Here is a 19009-nt window from a genome sequence, read left to right on the forward strand (position 1 = left end):
GCGGTAAAAGGGAGGGAGCGGGGGAGGAAGGAGAAGGGGCGGGGCTTCCGGCGGCGCGCGCGGGGATTGGGCGGGGCCGGGACGGGACCATTGCCGCGGGGTGGGGGGGGGGGGCGCGACCACGTTGGGCCGCGCGTGGGGGGCGGCACCGGGACCACCGGGACACCGGGAGCGGCGGGACGGAGAGCGGGGTCACCGGCACTGCTGCCGGTTACCGGCAGTGCCCGGGGCAGGGCGGCAGCGGCACCGGAACCGGCTGGGGAGGAGCCACGTGCTCGGCGCGCAGCGGGAAGCGGAACCGGCGCCGGTTTCCCGGGAGCGGGGGTGTGTCCCGGTGTGTCCCGGTGTGTGCTGTCCGGTACTGCAGAGTCGCTGTGGGACGGGCATCCCGCATGGAGCGGGGTGTCCCGTGGGTCGGTACCGGTGACGGGGCGGGGCACCGGGCCGGTCAGCACCGGGGCGGGGATGGAAGCGCTCCCCGGTGGGACGGCCCCGCCAGAACCGCCCTGCAGCGGCTCCGGTGTCCCCCGGGTGCCCTCGGTTGGGGCACCCCAAAGCGGGGTGACAACCGCGGGATGCGGGAACGGGAGGGGAAAGGGAAAACGGACGGGCGGAGAGCGGCGGGACAATTAACGGGCCGCGGTAATTAGTGACACACGCCGCAAGCGCGGGGACAAGCGGCAATTACCGGGACACAGCCCCGGGCCCGGCCCGTTCCTCATCCCCCGCTGCCGAAGGGTTCCGGGGTCCCGGAAAGGGATCCAGGAACGGGATCCGGTGGAATTCCGGGAGAAGGAGCCCGGCGGGGACAGGGCGCGGTTGGAGAGGTTTGGGGAAGGAATTCCTGCGGGGAAGGGACGGGCCGGGCACCGGGACGGCTCCCCAAGGAATGATGGTGATCCCAAAACTGCCGGAGCTCGGCGGGGTTTGGGGTGGATTTCTTGGGATGGATTTTGGGGGCTGGAACAGCTCCCCATGGAATGATGGTGATCCCAAAGCTCTGAGAGCTCTGGGAGTTTTGGGATGGATTTGTTCGGTTGGGTTTTGGGGTTTACTCCAGAGGGATTTTGGGCACTGGAACAACTCCCCATGGAATGGTTGTGATCCCAAATCTCTCAGAGCTCTGGGAGTTTTGGGTTGAATATTTCGGGTTGGGTTTTGGGGTTTACTCCAGAGGGTTTTTGGGCACTGGGGCAGCTCCCCATGGAATGATGGTGATCCCAAACCTTCCAAAGCTTCAGGAATTTTGGGTTTGGTTTTGAGTTGGATTTTGTGGTTTTTCCCCAGAGGGTGTTTGAGCACAGGGCCAGCTCCCCATGGAATGTTTGTGATCCCAAACCTCTCAGAGGTCTGGGAGTTTTGGGATGGATTTTGGGGTTTTTCCCCAGAGGGTGTTTGAGCACAGGGCCAGCTCCCCATGGAATGTTCGTGATCCCAAAGCTCTCAGGGCTCCAGGAATGTTTGGGTTGGATTTGTTGGGTTGGATTTTGGGGATTTTCCCCAGAGAGCGTTTGGGCACTGGAGCAGCTCCCCATGGAATGATGGTGATCCCAAAGCTCTCAGAGCTCTGGGAGTTTTGGGTTGGATATTTTGGGTTGGATTTTGGGGTTTTTCCCCAGAGGGATTTTGGGCACTGGAGCAGCTCCCCATGGAATGATGGTGATCCCAAAGCTCTCAGGGGTCTGGGAGTTTTGGGATGGATTTTGGGGTGTCCTGCTCAGGGGGATCAGGCACTGGGACAGCTCCCCATGGAGGGGTGGTGATCCCAAAGCTCTCAGAGCTGCAGGAATGTTTGTCAGCGCTGGCAGGGGTGCCGAGGGTGGATTTTGGGGTGTCCTGCAGGGATGGCAGCTGGAAAACCCTGGAGTGAGAAACCAAAACTCCACTGTCCTTGTCCTGCCCCTCCCCAGCACCACTTTGCTGCATTTATTAATACATATTTATTTACACTGCCTGAATTTATTTATACAGATAAAGATTTCCTATGAGAAAACCAAATCCCAAAATTCATTTAATTGGGAATTTAACTCCTCTCAGGGCCTGCATGAGTTACCAGGCTCAGCTTTTTCCTCACCCCAAAAAATTCCTGTTTTTGTCCTGCCACTCTTCCCAACATCGTTTTGACTCCAGTGATAAAAATAAAGATTTCCCATGGAAAAGCCAAATCCCAAAATCCCTTCCATGGGGAACTGAGCCTGGCTGCGTTTGCTGCTGGGGTTGTTGTTTTGTGCCTCTCCCTGGATCCCCCCAGCCCAATCCTATTTCCATTATTTTCATTATTTGCATTTTGTCCCTGTGCAGGGAGCAGAAGGAAAAGCAGCTTAGCTGGTGCTGACACAGAAATTCCCAAACCAGCCTCGGGAATGCAACACTCACAGCCTCAAAATTCCCATTTTTGGGGTGTTTCCCCAGCCTGGAAGTGCCTCCACGATGTTATTCCATCAAGTTTGTGCTGTTTAATACAAATTTTTTTATTCATAATTTGGGTTTTTTTCTTCCTTTCTCTGCTAAATCCAGTTCTGGAGTGCCTGAGGGTGGTTTTTCTTCAGATAAAACAGGCTCTGATCTGGGTTTGTCAGCTAAAATTCTAACCCTGGTGGCACAGGACGGGTCCTGTAAGTGACACCTTAAAACTGAGTTTTGGGTCCTTTCAGCCTCCAAATAAAACCAGCTTTGGGTCCTTTCAGCCTCCAAATTAAACTGAGCTTTGGGTCCTTTCAGCCTCCAAAATAAATTCTGCTTTTCGTCCTTTCAGGCTCCAAATTAAACTCAGTTTTGGGTCCTTTCAGGCTCTAAATTAAATTGAGCTTTGGGTCCTTTCAGGCTCCAAATTAAACTGAGATTTGGGTCCTTTCAGGCTAAAAATTAAACTGAGCTTTGGGTCCTTTCAGCCTTCAAACAGAACACAAGGTGAGGACGTGAATTTCACATTGACATTTTTATTAACGCCAACTGTTTTAAATCTTTTTTTGTTGTTTATTTTGTACTATTTTTTGTTGGTTTTTTTGATTTTTTTGTGGGTTTTTTTTCATAATCTTTTTTTTTTTTAAACAATAGCACAAAAATGTCTCGAGGGGGAAGCAGTCTGACAAGTTAAATCTGATGACCTCCCGAAAATAATTAACAGTTAAGCCACACCAAATATCAATTCCTGTTCAAGAAACTAAGGAAAAAAAAATAAAAAGGGAGGAAAAAACCAAAAAAAGAAAAAGCTGGAATTCCAACCTTTGTGTGTTAGAGGGTGGCTGAGTTGGACCACGCTGCTTTGGGAGGGGATGATGGCACAGCTTCTTCATCATCATCATCATCATCACTGATTTAAGGCTTCTGAATCCGAATTTCCAGCGGAATTTTGGAGAGGAAGGAGCAGCTGGATCCTCTGGAGGAGGAGGGAGGGCAGCCAGGAGGAAATGGGAAATAAAATCAAACTTTTCTGCACAAACCTTTCTGTTTGAGTGTGGCTGGCACAGGAGCTCCCTGACAATCCCGACAGAGGAGGAACAGAACAGGGGGAATTTGGGGCTTGTTTTGGGGTTTTTTTGGGGGGGGTTTAACACAAAACTGTGCTTGGGGGTTCAGGGATCTCCCCAAAATCTTGCACGGATCCGACCACACCTGCCTGGCCCCACTCTGCCTCAGACTGACCTAAAATCCCCTGATTTACTCTTTTTTTTTGGGGAGGGAGGGTGTAAAAACCAGAATTTGTCCATAAGAGTGTCAGGAAAAGGGAGAAGGGGGTGTTAAATATTTTAACCACTGACAAGGCTTGAGGAAGTTTCACAGTTTTGTTATGCTCTATTTTATTACTATCATATTTACAGATTTTTTCTCTCTCTTTTTTTTTATTTTTGTATTTTTTTCTCTCTCTCTTTCTGCAGAATCGCTGATAGATTTTTGTTGTTGTTGTTGTTGGTTTTTTTTTCCCAAATTCTTGGAGTGTGTGAGCAGGAACCGATTTAAACTCTACATTCACGGTCCAATCCCCACGGGCTTGAGGAGGAGGAGGAGGAAATAAACAAATTGAAAAAAAAAACTAAAAGGAAGGGAAAAAGAAGGGAAAAAAGGAAAAAAAGGAAATAGACGGAAAAAAAAAAAACAAGGAAACAAAAGGGAAGAAGGAAAAAGAGAAAAAAAGGAAAAAATAAAAAAAGGAAAAAAAGGAAAAAGAGATAAAAAGGGAAAACAGGAAAAAAAGGAAAAAAAATTAAAAAAGAAGGAAAAAAAGAGAAAATAAAGGGGAAAAAGGAAAAAAGAGGAAAAAGGGAAATACCAAAAAAAGGAAAAAGAAAAAGGCAAAAAAAGGAAAAAAGAGAAAAGACAAGATAGGAAAAAAAGAGAAAACAGAAAAAAAAGTAAAAAAAAAAAACTATAAAAGAACAGTAAAGAAATTAAAGGAAAAAAATGAAAAAGGGAAAAAAGGGAAATAGAAAAAAGGGGAAAAAGGAAATAAAAAGAAAAAAGGAAAAAAGGAGAAAAAACAAAATAGAAAAAAGAGGAAAAAAGGAAACAAAAAAAATAAAAAAGGAAAAACAATGAAAAAGAAAAAAATGAAAAAAAAGGAAAAAAATTTAAAAAAGAAAAAAATTAATAAAGGAAATAAAAAGGAAAAAGAAGGGGAAAAAAAGGAGAAAAAAGTGAAAAAATGGAAAAAAGGGAGAGGAAAGAAAAGGAAAAAAACGGAAGAAAATTAAAAAAAAAAAAAATAAAAAGGAAAGGAAAAGATGGGGGTGTGGGGGGGAAGAAACCAAAAGCAGAACTCCCAAATTGTTGGCAGGCGGGTCAGCGGTGGGGCTCCTCCGCGGCGCCGGGGCTGCGCTGGCCGGTGCCGGTGGCAGTGCCGGGGCTCACACGGGCGCGGGCGCGGCCCGGCGCTGCTGCAGGAAATGCTGCAGGCTGTCGGCGTCGCGGCGCAGCCAGGCCGCGTTCAGCAGGATGTTCTCGCAGCACTGCTGCACCGTGCGCTCCGCCGACGGCGCCGGGTGGCTCTCGAAGAACGCCTGCAGGGGACAGCGGCAGCGCGGGGTGGCGCGGGGACAGCGGGGTTTGGGGACAGCGGGGTTTGGGTTGGGCTGGGCTGGGTTGGGTTGGGTTGGGCTGGGTTGGGCTGGGTTGGGTTGGGCTGGGCTGGGTTGGGCTGGGTTGGGTTGGGTTGGGTTGGGTTGGGCTGGGTTGGGCTGGGTTGGGTTGGGCTGGGTTGGGTTGGGCTGGGCTGGGTTGGGTTGGGTTGGGTTGGGTTGGCTTGGGCTGGGTTGGGTTGGGTTGGGCTGGGTTGGGCTGGGTTGGGTTGGCTTGGCTTGGGTTGGGCTGGCTTGGGCTGGCTTGGGCTGGCTTGGGCTGGCTTGGCTTGGGCTGGGTTGAGCTGGGCTGGGCTGGGCTGGATTGGATTGGATTGGATTGGGTTGGATTGGGCTGGGTTTGATTGGGTTGGGTTGGGTTGGGTTGGATTGGGTTGGGTTGGATTGGATTGGGTTGGATTGGATTGGATTGGGTTGGGCTGGGTTGGGTTGGGCTGGGTTGGGCTGGGTTGGGTTGGGCTGGGCTGGGCTGGGTCGGGTTGGGTTGGGCTGGGGAGATGGAAGAGCCGCCGCTGGTGGCTCCAGAGCTCCGGGAGAGGCTCGGGCAGCTCGGCCCTGGGCACCGGCAGGGATGGAGAAACGCTTCCAGGGATGGGGGAACTTTTCCAGGAGTGGGGAATAAATCAGGGAAATTCCAGGTTTTTCCCAAAATGCTGATTTAAAATTTCAATAATTTTTTATCCAGCCCAAAGAGCAGTAGAAAAACAAAATCCCTGTGACTCCTCCACCCAGAGCACCCCAAGTTTATCAGGGACTACTTAAGAAATGTGTTAATTAAAGACTCTTACCTTCACTTCTGCAGCCATTTTATCATTTGCAAATCCATCCACTGTGAGCTGCAAGGAAAAAAATAAACCCAAATTTAAATTATGAACGAATTATTAAATTAAAGTTAAATAAATAAACAAATAATTGTTTAGTAAATATATACTAAATAGATTTTTTGTATATTTATTTTTAAGAAATAGATTTATTTATTAAATATATTAATAATATAAAACTTTACTGATTTATTAAATATATAATATTATATATTAATTTTTTAAAATAAAAATTATTTGGTTAATTTTATTATTTTAGTTTATTATTTTATTTAATTTTTTCATTATTTATTTTATTAATTAAGGAAAACTAATTTATTTATTTGATATAGTATTAAATATATTTATTAAATATAAATAAAACATATTCATATTTTATACAATAATATGTTCGTGTATAGATATACTAATATAAATATAGGTATTAAATATAAATGCAATTAAAATATTTATTAACTATATTATTTATTAGAAATAAATAAAAATTTACATTATTAAATTTATAATTCACATTATAAAAGTAATTATGAATTTATTAAATTATTAAACAAAAATTATTAAATTGAATTGAATTAAATTGAATTGAACTGAATTAAATTGAATTGAACTGAATTAAATTGAATTAAATTTAACATTTCCAGTCCCAGATGGGCTGAAGTTTTTCCCCAAGGCTCCTGTACCTTTATCAATCTGGAGATTAAGAATCCACTTTGGTATTGATTATATTAATTTGAACTGAATTGAATTAAATTAAATTGAATCAAATTGAATTGAATTAAATCAAATCAAATTAAATTAAATCAAATTAAATGGAACATTTCCAGTCTCAGATGGGCTGCAGGCTTTCCCCAGGGCTCCTGTACCTTTATCAATCTGGAAATCAGGAATCCACCTTGGTCTCAATTATACTGAATTGAATTGAATTAAATTGAATTAAATCAAATTAAATGGAATTCAATTGAACATTTCCAGTCCCAGATGGGAAGGTTCCCCCAGGGCTTCTGTACCTTTATCACTCTGGAGATCAGGAATTCACCTTGGTATCCATTATGTTAAATTGAATTGAATTAAATTTAATAGAATTAAATTGTATTAAATGGAATTAAATTGAATTCAATGGAACATTTCCAGCCCCAGATGGAGGCTCCTGTACCATTATCAACCTGGAGATCAGGAATCTGCCCTGGTATTGATTATATTGAATTGAATTGAATTAAATTAAATTGAATTCAGTGGAGCCCCCATACCTTTATCAACCTGGAGATCAGGAATCCATCCTGGTATCAATTACATTAAATCAAATGAAATGGAATTAAATTGAATTACTCCCGTACCTTTATGAACCTGGAGATCAGGAATCCACCCTGGTATTGATTATACTAAATGGAATCGGATTGAATTAAATGGAATTAAATGGAACTCCATACCTTTATCAACCTGGAGATGAGGAACCCACCCTGGTAGCGGTTGTATAAAATGGAATTAAATTAAATTAAATTAAATGGAATTAAATGGAAATCCATGCCTTTATCAACCTGGAGATGAGGAAGCCACCCTGGTAGCGGTTGTATAAAATTGAATTAAATTAAATTAAATTAAATTAAATTGAATTAATACCTTTATCAACCTGGAGATGAGGAAGCCGCCCTGGTAGCGGTTGTAGAGCTCCTCCCAGTTGTCCCGCAGGAATTTCCAGGCCGCTTTCCTGCCCTGCCTGCTGCCCCCAGCCACGCCCCCGATCACCGACACCGTGTCCTGGGGCCGCACCTCCTCCTGGGGAACCAAAATTCCACTTTTCCCAACAATTCCACAGCCCTGGGATCAGGGGTTAGCTGTTCCTACACGCAATCCATCTAATAAAGCTGATTTTTTAATTCAAAAATTGAATGTACAACTCAAAGACTGAAGGAGAAGCAAATCTCTCAGATTTTTGTTAATATGGAAGAAATTCCCTTAAATTTCTGTTGATCTGGAACCAAGTCTCTCATATTTTTCTTAATTTAGAGCTAGCTCATTTCAGATTTTTATTAATTTGGAACCAGTTCATTCAGACATTTCTGAATTTAGTGACCCAACTTAGCCAAATTCTTGTTAATTTGGACCCAATTCAGCCAAATTCTTGTTAATTTGGACCCAATTCAGCCAAATTCTTGTTAATTTGGACCCAACTCAGCCAAATCTTGGACCCAACTCAGCCAAATCTTGGACCCAACTCAGCCAAATTCTTCTTCATTTGGACCCAATTCAGACAAATTTTTGTTAATTTGAACCCAACTCAGCCAAATCTTTCACTCAACTCAGCCAAATCTTGGACCCAACTCAGCCAAATTCTTAATTTGGACCCAATTCAGTCAAATTTTTCTTAATTTGGACCCAACCGGCTGAGATTTTCCTCCACTTGGAATTTCCTCAAAACTCCGAAGGCACAACACAAAGCTTGTCCCAGGAGGAGAATTCCTGCAGGTTGAGCCCTGAAGCTGAAGGAATGCAGAGGGAAATTCCCCAGGGAATATCCCAAAAGAAGGGAACTCACTGAAAGTGCAAAGGTGAGAACTTTTTGGATCAGCTCTGGCTGGGAGATGGCTCCGAGGACACGCTCGATCCGGTTCTTCTCCTCCTGCATGTCGGCCTGCTTGTGCAGCTGAAGGGGGAAAACACATCCAAATATTAATTAATAATTAATTCCACGCTTAATGAGCCCTCTGTGAGTGAAAGAATTGCTAATTACTCGTCAAATCTAATCAGGGATAAATCGGCCTGGCTGGTGGTGCTGTTAATTCCAAGGAATAAAGCGATTTTCACAAGGGGAAATTCCCAAGGGAATTTCACAGCACCAAGGATTGGGCCTGGTTGTGGATAAATCCCAGTCCAGAGGGATTTTTTTAGGGGGAAATGTGGGATTTTGGAGAGTGAGCACCCAACCTTTAGCATGGTGTCCAGGGTGGAGCTGTCCCCGTGTTTCAGCACAGTCACGTAGACCTGGGAGCAAACCAGAAACAAACAAAAAACCATCAAACTTTTGGAAATTTTTATGGAATTGGGTTGGAATTTCAACATCTGGAAGCACCAACACTGTGTTCCCTCCTGGGTTTTAACTCTGCATTGGAGAGATGCTTCAACTCTTCGATGTTTTCCTCCATTCCAGGAGAATTTTGGCAATTCCAGCAGGATGCCAAAAAAGAAGGATGCTCCAATCTCCCAGCCTGCTCCCCTCTCATTCCCTACCCTTTGGAATACACCTGCCCAGGGGGTGGGGATACATTTTGGGGAACCCAAAGCCCCCCCAGGACTTACAGGACTCCTCAGGTCAGCAGAGAGGATGTGCTTCCCTTCCACGTGCTCCTTGAACCGGCGCCGGGCCTCCTCCAGCGTTGCCTTGTGCCCGGCTTTTCCCAATTTTCCCAAGACCAGACCCCTCAGGAGGGCATCTAGGTGGCCTAGGAGAGGTAAAAAATGGAAAAATGGGATTATTTGGGATCTTTTCCCAGTCTTCCCAAAACCAGACCCTTCAGGAGGGTCTAGGAGAGAGAAAAAAATGGAAAATTTTGATTATTTGGGAGCTTTTCCCAGTTTTCCCAAAACCAGACCCCTCAGAAGGCTTTAGAACTAAGAAAGAATGGGAAAATGGGATTATTTGGGAGCTTGTCCCAATTTTCCCAAGGCCAGCCCCCACAGGAGAGTCTAGGAGTGAGAAAAAACCAAAAAAATGGGATTATCTGGGAGCTTTTCCCAATTTTCCCAAAACCAGACCCCTCAGGAGGGTTGAGGAGTGAGAAAAAATCATTGGTAATTTATTGTTCCTCAAGATTCCCAAATCCATAATTGGATTCCCCAGAAGTCTCCCCCACAATCCCCAGTAATTTGTTGACACTCAAGATTCCCAAAACCCAAACTGAATTTCCCAGAAGAAATTTCCCCCCAAACCCCTGATGATTTTTACCCACCCCAAGCTCAATTTCCCAACAATTTCCTCTCAAACCCCTGATGACTTTTACCCACCCCAAGCTCAATTTCCCAGCACATTTCCCCCAAACCCCTGACGATTTTTACCCACCCCAGCAGATTTCCAGCCCCAGCAGAACTTTCCTACCCTCTCCAGGTTTGGGGTCCCAGCCCAGCCTCTCCCCGATGGGGGAGAAGACGTCTCTGACGAACACCTGGATGTCCTCGTAGAAATCTGTGTGGGACAGGAGGGTGCCCAGGATGCCCAGGTTGCAGCTCAGGTCGCTCCACACGGTGTAGTTGGGCTCGTTCACAAAAGCTTCCATCACTTTCAGGACCTCCACGGTGCTGATGATTCCAGCTCGGGCCTGAGGAAAAGGAAAAAAATGAGATTAATCCCATTGTTCAATAGCTCGGCATGTTATTTTATTGGTTATTGGGAAAATACAGGGATTGATCCCATTTTTAATCACTCATCACTTTATTTTCTTTATCGCAGAGGATTTTCCCCCATTCCCAGAGGATTTCCCCCATTCCCAGATGATTTTCCCCTGTTCCCAGACCAATCCCAGATGATTTTCCCCATTCCCAGATGACTTTGCCTCATTCCCATTGGAATTTCCCCCATTCCCAGATGAATTTCCCCCATTCCCAGATGACTTTGCCCCATTCCCGGATGAGTTTCCCCCATTCAGAGATGACTTTGCGCTGTTCCCAGATGATTTTCCCCCATTCCCATCGGATTTCCCCCATTCCCATTGGCTTTTCCCCCATTCCCATTGGATTTCCCCCATTCCCACTGGCTTTTCCCCATTCCCATTGGCTTTTCCACGTTCCTAGATGACTTTGCCCCATTTCTAGATGACTTTGCCCCATTCCCATTGGATTTTCCCCCATTCCCATTGGCTTTTCCCCCGTTCCCATTGGCTTTTCCCCCGTTCCCATTGGCTTTTCCCCCGTCCCCATTGGCTTTTCCCCCGTCCCCATTGGCTTTTCCCCCGTCCCCATTGGCTTTTCCCCCGTCCCCACTGGCTTTTCCCCATTCCCATTGGCTTTTCCCCGTTCCCAGATGACTTTGCCCCATTTCTAGATGACTTTTCCCCATTCCCATTGGATTTTTCTCCATTCCCATTGGATTTCCCCCATTCCCACTGGCTTTTCCCCACTTCCATTGGATCTCCCCCGTTCCCAGATGACTTTGCCCCATTTCTAGATGACTTTGCCCCATTCCCATTGGATTTTCCCCCATTCCCATTGGGTTTTCCTCCATTCCCACTGGCTTTTCCCCTATTCCCATTGGAATTCCCCCGTTCCAGGGCCTCACCAGGGAGAAGAGGTCGTTCTGCAGCCCCAGCCTGTCCACGGGGGGCAGGGACAGGTCCTTGATGGCCGGGATGAGGCTCTCGAGCATGGCCGGGCTGTACTGGGTGCGGTAAAACCCCACCGTGCCCAGGTTCAGCTGCAAAAAACAGCACCAGGCTCAGGCAGCAGCAAAGAAGTCCAAATTTTATAAGAATTTATATCTAAAATATGGGCTGTGTTTGTGTCGATTTCAATAAAATTCGGTTCATGTTTGTATATTTAAATATAATGTTATTTTTTGTTATATGTAATTAGAGAAAATGTTATTTATATTAATATATAGTTGTGTATATGTGTCTAAAATATGGATTTCTATTTATATAAAATGTATATTTTTGTTTATACTTATCTATCTAAACTTTATATTTATAGGCATTTATTTAAAATATCTTTGTATCTATACATATTTATCTAAAATATGTCTTTATGTTGTTATATATTTAAAATATGTCTTTATATTAATGCATATTTATCTAAATAAATCTATATATGTGCTTTATATATAAAAAGCATATGTGGGAAAATTATATATAGAAAAACAATATATGAAATGATGTATTCATATATTATATAAATATGAAAACTATAATTTTAAAATAATAAATCTATTGTGTATATTTGTATTAATTAACATTATATAATGTATAGATTTATGACATATACATATAGTTAAGAATTTAAATATAAATATAGTAAGAGAATATATTTAATACACAGCATAAAGTATGTAATGATTGTAATAATTATAATTGTTATAATGGTAATGAGATAATAATAACAATAATTGCAATAATAATGATAACAATGACTAAAAACCCCACCACATCTCAACTCAAATCCTGCCTTTAATTTCAGAATTTTTTCCAGGCTTTAAGTCCCAAAAAATTCCAGTTGACATGGCAGGAAAATGGAAAAGAAAGAGGAGGAATAGGAACCAAAACTCCAGAGCAGCACAGGGAAGAAAAGAAGTTTTTCCAGAGGAAAACCAAAATTCCAAGGGAAAGAGAAATAAAAAAGGGAAGAGGAAAATGAAATGAAAAATGAAATTTTCAGGCTTCACCTTGACCCACTGCTCTGGTTTGGTGTCCTTCAACACCACGGTGAGCTCGGGTTTGTCCATCAAAATCTGCATTTTGGCACAGCTGGGGTCCTCGCTCGTGCAAATACTGATGGGCACCATCCACATGGGGAAATCCTCCCCTGGAAAAGAGGGAAAACCAGGAAAAATTGGGTGGAAAACACAGAAAACAGCACAAAAAGGTCCCAGGTTCAACTGGAAAATAAAGGCTCAAATCTAAAGGTCCGAATCTGAAATATCAGTTTTTAGAGGTAAAAGTCTGAGGGAAAATCAGTTTTAGGGTCAAAAATCTGAGGGAAAATGTCCATTTTCAAGTCAAAATATGAGGGCAAATATCAGTTTTCCAGTCAAAATTTGAGGGAAAATGTCAGTTTTCGAGTCAAAATTCTGAGGGAAAATGTCAGTTTTCAAGGTAAAAATCTAATAGAAAATGACACTTTTAATCTGAAGGAAAATGTCAGTTTTACAGATAAAAAAATCTGAGGGAAAATGCCAGTTTTCAAGGTACAAATCTGAGGGGAAATGACACTTTTAATCTGAAGGAAAATGTCAGTTTTAGAATTGAAAATGTGAAGGAAAATGTCCATCTTAGAGGTGAAATATCTGAGGGAAAATGTGACTTTTAGAGTTAAAAATCTGAAGGGAAATGACAGTTTTAGAGTTAAAATCCCCAAAATCTTTAAATCAACATTCAAGCCGAACATTTTAATTTAGATAAGCATGGGAAGTGAGTGGAATCAGTGCTGGAATCAGCAGTTGTGCACACCTGGGGTGTTTTTATTCCATTTATTTCAGTACCACCACAAACCAGCTGTTCACCAGCCTCTCAGAGGGACCTAAAATTGACATTTTTGAAGGAATTTTTGAGACAAGGAATGCTGCTCTCCATGCCAGGATATGGAAACCACAAATAGAAAAGACCCAAACTTGAATTTCCTCAGATTATCCCACCTCGATCCAGGCAGAGCACAGGGCTGAGGGTGTTTCAGCTCCCAAAACTGCTGCTTTTGGATGAAAAACAACAAAAAAACCCAACAATATCCCTTCAAAATTGGGAAATTTTGGTGGGTTTGTGCCCATCCCATTCCTGCTCCCAGTTCTCTTCTTACCAGTATATGGTCCACTGGCACAGAATTTCTTCTGGACCAACTTCAACACTCTGTCATCTTCTTGCTAAGGGAAAAAAAAAAAATTAAAAAAATGTTAAAAAGCAAGAAAATGAGAAAAGGGGATGATTAGCATGTTTCATTTCAGTCCTTGAGTGTTTCATGGAATAATTTGGGTTTTTCCCCTCAGAAAAAGGCTTTGCCTCAGAGCACAAATCCATTTTTACCACCCCTGATCCAAGGGGATGCCCAAAACCAGGGAATATTGTTCAATTTTATCTGAAATTAAGGCACAATTCCATTTTTATCACCCCTGATCCAAGGGAATGCCCAAAATCAGAGAATATTGCTCAATTTGATCCAAAATTAAGGCACAATTCCATTTTTACCTGTTCAGCCTCCACATAAATGAGTGGAAATCCCATTTGTTTGGTCCACGTGTTCATCACAGCAGCAATGGGTTTGCCACTGGCTTTTTCCAGGCTTTCCCAGAGATCCTCTGCAGGAGAAAAGGATTTTAATCAGTTTTTAATAGGGCCAGCATAAGAAATTTGGGTTCTTTTACACTTTTACCCCACCTTTTACACTTCTGTGTTTTGTTGAAATTTAACAGATGACAGGCAAAAAAAAAATGGAAATAGTTTAAACCTCCTCAGGAAGGAGAGAGGGGAAAAGCAGCTTCTTTACTGCTAAAAAAACCCAATCAATACACATTGTGATACAAAAATTAACATTAAATATTCAAAGAAAAAAAACATTTCCCCTTATGTTTTTTTTATGTATTATGTCAAAAAATCGCTGACCAAACACCACGGATTGGATTTGGCTGACTGAACTTTGATGTCCTCACTTCCACATTTGTGCCTGATACACAAAAATAGAAAGTTTAAAAGCAAAAATATCAGACTTTGACCTGTTTAATCACAGGATCAATACTGCAAAAGGCTCTTTTGGCAAACCAAAGAATATTTGTAAAATATTTTTCAGTGCTAACTCAGCCCTTGGAGATCACCTCAGCCACACACTCCAGGGACAAGAAAATCCCCAGGCATGCTGAACCCTTCCTGTGTAGGACAAGAAATTGGGAACAAGCCAGGAATTTCCTGGAATTTCAATTATTTCAGATGCAAAACCAGCATTTTTGAGTCCAAAAATAACTTCTGTGCCCATCCCAGTGACCCAGTTACCTGTGGCAGCATTCCTCTGCTGGAACTTGGTCAGGTAGAGGTTCATTCCTTTCCGGAAATCCTGGGAATACACAAGTGGAGATGTCACAAAGATTTCCCATCCTCCTCCTAACTCTGCATTTATCCTCAGGAATCTTTAAAATCAGGAATTCCTGATTTCCCATTATCTCATTTTTCCTAGATAAGTTCAAAAAAAGCTTGAAGAGGAGAAATTTTCAAAACACAGAACTTGATTTTTTTTAAAACCCCAGTAAATTTAGCTGTAAAGAAAAAAAAAAAAAAAAAAAAAGCCCTGAAAATCTCCACCTGAGTTATTTTAGCTGTAAAAAATACCCTGAAAATCACTAATTTTCCTTCCTTTACCTCGTCCCCAATGTAGTCGTGCAGCATCCGGATGACAGAGGCTCCCTTGCTGTAGGAAATGGCATCAAAAATTTCATCCACCTCGGAGGGATGGCCCACGCTGACCTGTGGGGAGCACCACAACCCCCGGTGAGAAGGGTTTAGGCGGCCAAAAAAATCGCATTTTGCTGGTGGCAGCAGTTTAGAGGTGAAAATGTGAGGGGAAATCAGTTTAGAGGTAAAAATCTGAGGGAAGTTGTCAGTTTTAGAGTTGAAAATCTGAGGGAAAATCAGTTTAGAAGTGAAAATGTGAAGGGAAAGTGAGTTTTAGAGGTGAAAATTGGAGGGAAAATCAGTTTTAGAGGTGAAAATGTGAGGGATAATCAGTTTAGAGGTGAAAATGTGAGGGGAAACCAGTTTAAAGGTGAAAATCTGAGGGAAACTGTCAGTTTTAGAGGTGAATGTGAGGGAAAATCAGTTTAGAGGTGAAAATGTGAGGCAAATCTGTTTAGAGGTGAAAATGTGAAAAGAAAATTTGGTTTAGAGGTGAAAATTGGAGGGAAAGTCAGTTTTAGAGGTGAAAATGTGAGGGAAATCAGTTTTAGAGGTGAAAATTGGAGGGAAATAGTTTCAGAGTCGAAAATCTGAGGGGAAATCAGTGTTAGAGTGAAAATGTGAGGGAAAATCAGTTTTAGAGCTGAAAATGTGAAGGATTCTTTCCCTCCTCTCCCACTGATCATAGTCTGAGAGCAGTTTCTGCCCCCACAGAACAAAAATTCCCCAGATATGGTTGGGTCAGGGCTGGTTTGGGAGATAAACACTGTTTAAGTTCTGTTTTGGTGCTGGATCAGAGAAATTTGTGGATCTTCCTTCAATCTTTGGCTTCCCAAAAGCAGCAAGAATTTGTTCAATTCAGATTGTTAAAATTATTAAATTCAGGGATAGTGAGCAAGGCACGCTGAGTGAATCGCTCTAAAGTGCCCTGCTGGACAAGGTCATTTCCCAAAATTTATTTCATCCAAGGTTTCATAAAACATTAGAATCCCTAGGAATTGGAATCCCTGGGAATTAGATCTCTAGGAATTATTTCTCCAGGAATTCCAGAGTAGTTTTTGGGGGCACAGCCCCTCAGGGAGAGCAGAACCCACAGAGCAGCCCGAACTCTGGATTCCGCTTCGCCCAGCGATTACCACAAAATTCCCTTTTTAATTACAGGGAAAAAGGGAAAAAAACAAGCTGGAAAATGAGGATTCACCTCGATGGGGTGGCTGTTGTCTAAGGCATCGAGCTCCTGGGCTCGGGTGTAGTCTGCAGACACGAACTGGGTCCAGATGTCGTACTCGGGGAAGCAGTGGTCCACGCACAGGTACTCGATCCACGAGGCAAAACCCTCGTTCAGCCACAGGTGAGTCCACCATTCCTGCATGACACAAAAAAAAACCAGGGATAAAGGACAAAATCCCCTGGGAATATTCAATTAATTATTTTAATACACTGTGTTGCTGTTTAGGGGCATCCAAACAAATGTTTTGGGCAGGATATGAAGTAAATTTGAATTTAAAAAAGGGATTTTGGAGGGTCTAGGTACCATAAACCACCATTTAAATATTAAATCAATTATTTTATCACTATGTGCTGCTGTTTAGGGGCATGCAAACCCAGATTTTGGGCAGGATAGGAGGCAGATTGAAATAAATGGGATTTTAGAAGGCTGAGGTACCATGGTGACGAGGTTTCCAAACCACTGGTGAGCCAGTTCGTGTCCCACCACCAGAGCCACCCACTGGCGGGACGAGGAGCAGGAATTCTTGGGGTCAATCAGCAAAGCAGTCTCCCTGTGGTGGAGAGAAAACCAAAACTCAGCAAGGAGGGGACAACCCCAGGGGGATAAAAAAAAAACACAACCCAAAGGAGGTGAAATTACCTAAGAGAGGAAAAAAAAAAAAAACCAACCCAAAATCTATTTCAGAGTAGCCTTGAAATTCTCAGGGTGAGTTCCACAGCTGCTGGAATGCTTTGGAGCAGGAATTATTTTATGGCATGCAAGAAGTGGAAAAAAAAGAACCCAGGCAGAAGGAGGAAAATTTGAAAATTTTGGTTTTTTTATTTATCAAAATGCTCCCCTAGGTCATTTTTTGGAAGCTCAGCTCCCTCTGTGCTCCGGAGCGGGAGCAAATCCTGCCCCTGTCAGCGTTCCCAAAGGAATTCTGGCTCTTCCAAGAGGTGCCAGCAGCAATTTTTCCTCTGTGGCACCTCCCAGCCCTGCTCAGGGACCTCTGGAATGCTGAAATTCCATGGAAAAACCTCCCCAAGGATGGGGTAGAGCAAACTCAGCACAAAAGAGCAAAAATTCACATCTCCATTCCCAAAAATTCTCCTCATCCAGGAGAAATATATTTCTATTATTTTTTCCCCACAAGGAATAAAATATCAAATTTCATCAGAATCGCAATGAGCAGGGAAACATTTAAAACCTGGGCTCGAATTTGTTTTTGTTTTTTTTTAAGGCTAAATTCAAAGCTGAGCAGAAGAAATCCCAAATTATTTCAGGATTTAAAGTCCAAAGCTTACAAGTTGTTCAAAATTCAGGGAAATCCACCTGACCACCAGCACAGAAAATGAATTAATAACAAGCAAAATGCAAAAGTTTGATCAGAAAAAGGAAAAAAAAAAATCATACTGCAAAGGAAGGCGAGTTAATATTTTTGATTTTCCCATCTCCACACCTTCACTCTGTGGCTGCCAAATTTACCCACAAGGTAAAATAAACTCTCCCAGCTGTGTCAGGAGATTTTTTGGGGAAAAAAGGGGCCAAGAAGGTTTTTTTTCAACTTAAAACCCTCATCCAGTGGCTGATTTTTGCCTTCCTGAACTGCAACACCACCACCAAAATCATCCAAACCAAAGTAAAAATTGCAAGGATTGGCTCTGTCGGATTTGGGATGACACCCAGCAATTAGAGCTGCCTCGAATGAATCCAATTAACTCCAAGAATTAATGAACAAAGAGGGGGAAAGACAGTATTTTAACATCATACCTATAAGTAACAAGGCCCCAGTTCTCCATGGCACCTTTATAAAATAAATACAAAGGTTTATTGATATTGATCCACACCTCTTCCTAAAGGATTTTTTTTTTAATAAAAAAATTCAAATAAAATACAATTTCAGCAATAAAGCGAGTTACTTTACCAGCAGCAAAGTCTGCAATAGCTATGAGATCAATTTTAGGAAGAGGGTAAGGAACATTGAAGTAGTCCTTATAAAAAGGCAGAGTTTTAGCAGCAACCTGTAAAAAATGAGAGGAGAAATATTCTGTTAACCTGGCACTGGGAAACACTTGGGAAATAGTCACTGAAACAAAGAAATTAGGATTGAAACTAAGGAATTCTGACTGAAATGAAGAAATCGTGGCTGAAATTAATGAATTTATGACTGAAAACAGGAAATTACAATTGAAACGATGAATTTATGACTGAAACGAAGAAATTATGACTGCAACTAGAAAATTATGACTGAAACTAAGAAATTGTGACTGCAATTAAGAAATTAGGATTGAAACTAAGGAATTGTGACTGAAATGAAGAAATCATGTTTGAAATTAGGGAAATTATGATTGCAACTAAGAATTTATGAATGAAACTAGGAAAAAAACCCCAAGACTCCCAGATTTCTGTGAGTGACCAGACCCCAAACCGCTCAAACCTGAGTCAGATTTACCTCCAGGGCCAACTTGCCCTGCTCGGCCTTGCCCATGGGCGTGTAGACACGCACCAGGACCAAGAGCGCGTCTACAACCCAAGAAAAACTCAAAAAAAAACCCCAAAAAAACCCAAATCTCAGAGATTTCTGTGGCTGACCTGACCCCAAACCCCTCAAACCCGACTCAGATTTACCTCCAGGGCCAACTTGCCCTGCTCGTCCTTGCCCACGGGCATGTAGACGTGCACCAGGATGCCGTGCATGTCTACAACCCAACAAAAACCCAAAAAAACCCAAGAAAAATGTCCAAAACCCCCAAATCTCAGAGATTTCTGTGGCTGACCAGACCCCAAACCCCTCAAACCCGACTCAGATTTACATCAAGGGCCAACTTG

At 42.8% G+C, this 19009-nt stretch overlaps 1 protein-coding gene and 1 long non-coding RNA gene across 2 annotated transcripts in view; one reads left to right on the forward strand and one right to left on the reverse strand.

Moving 5' to 3' along the window:
* The first annotated feature begins 4 nt into the window (after positions 1 to 4).
* On the forward strand, positions 5 to 4007 carry LOC140680745 (uncharacterized). Its single transcript, XR_012052133.1, has 2 exons — positions 5 to 334; positions 2302 to 4007. It is a non-coding gene; the product is annotated as an uncharacterized lncRNA (long non-coding RNA).
* NPEPPS (aminopeptidase puromycin sensitive) overlaps positions 2924 to 19009 on the reverse strand; it is a 30927-nt gene continuing 14841 nt past the window's right edge. Inside the window, exons 7-23 of the mRNA XM_030256172.4 lie at positions 18105 to 18201; positions 17951 to 17984; positions 16634 to 16748; positions 16169 to 16333; positions 14935 to 15039; positions 14572 to 14632; positions 13774 to 13883; positions 13388 to 13451; positions 12261 to 12400; positions 11163 to 11297; positions 9987 to 10206; positions 9191 to 9333; positions 8819 to 8875; positions 8430 to 8537; positions 7514 to 7669; positions 5864 to 5911; positions 2924 to 4997 (exon numbers count right to left, since the gene is read on the reverse strand). Coding sequence (XP_030112032.1) covers positions 4845 to 4997; positions 5864 to 5911; positions 7514 to 7669; positions 8430 to 8537; positions 8819 to 8875; positions 9191 to 9333; positions 9987 to 10206; positions 11163 to 11297; positions 12261 to 12400; positions 13388 to 13451; positions 13774 to 13883; positions 14572 to 14632; positions 14935 to 15039; positions 16169 to 16333; positions 16634 to 16748; positions 17951 to 17984; positions 18105 to 18201 — 1911 coding nt within the window. The 3' untranslated portion in view covers positions 2924 to 4844. The remainder of the gene's footprint in view (positions 4998 to 5863; positions 5912 to 7513; positions 7670 to 8429; positions 8538 to 8818; positions 8876 to 9190; positions 9334 to 9986; positions 10207 to 11162; positions 11298 to 12260; positions 12401 to 13387; positions 13452 to 13773; positions 13884 to 14571; positions 14633 to 14934; positions 15040 to 16168; positions 16334 to 16633; positions 16749 to 17950; positions 17985 to 18104; positions 18202 to 19009) is intronic.

The sequence above is a fragment of the Taeniopygia guttata genome, chromosome 27, assembly GCF_048771995.1.
Source record: "Taeniopygia guttata chromosome 27, bTaeGut7.mat, whole genome shotgun sequence".
Taxonomy (NCBI): Eukaryota; Metazoa; Chordata; class Aves; order Passeriformes; family Estrildidae; genus Taeniopygia; species Taeniopygia guttata.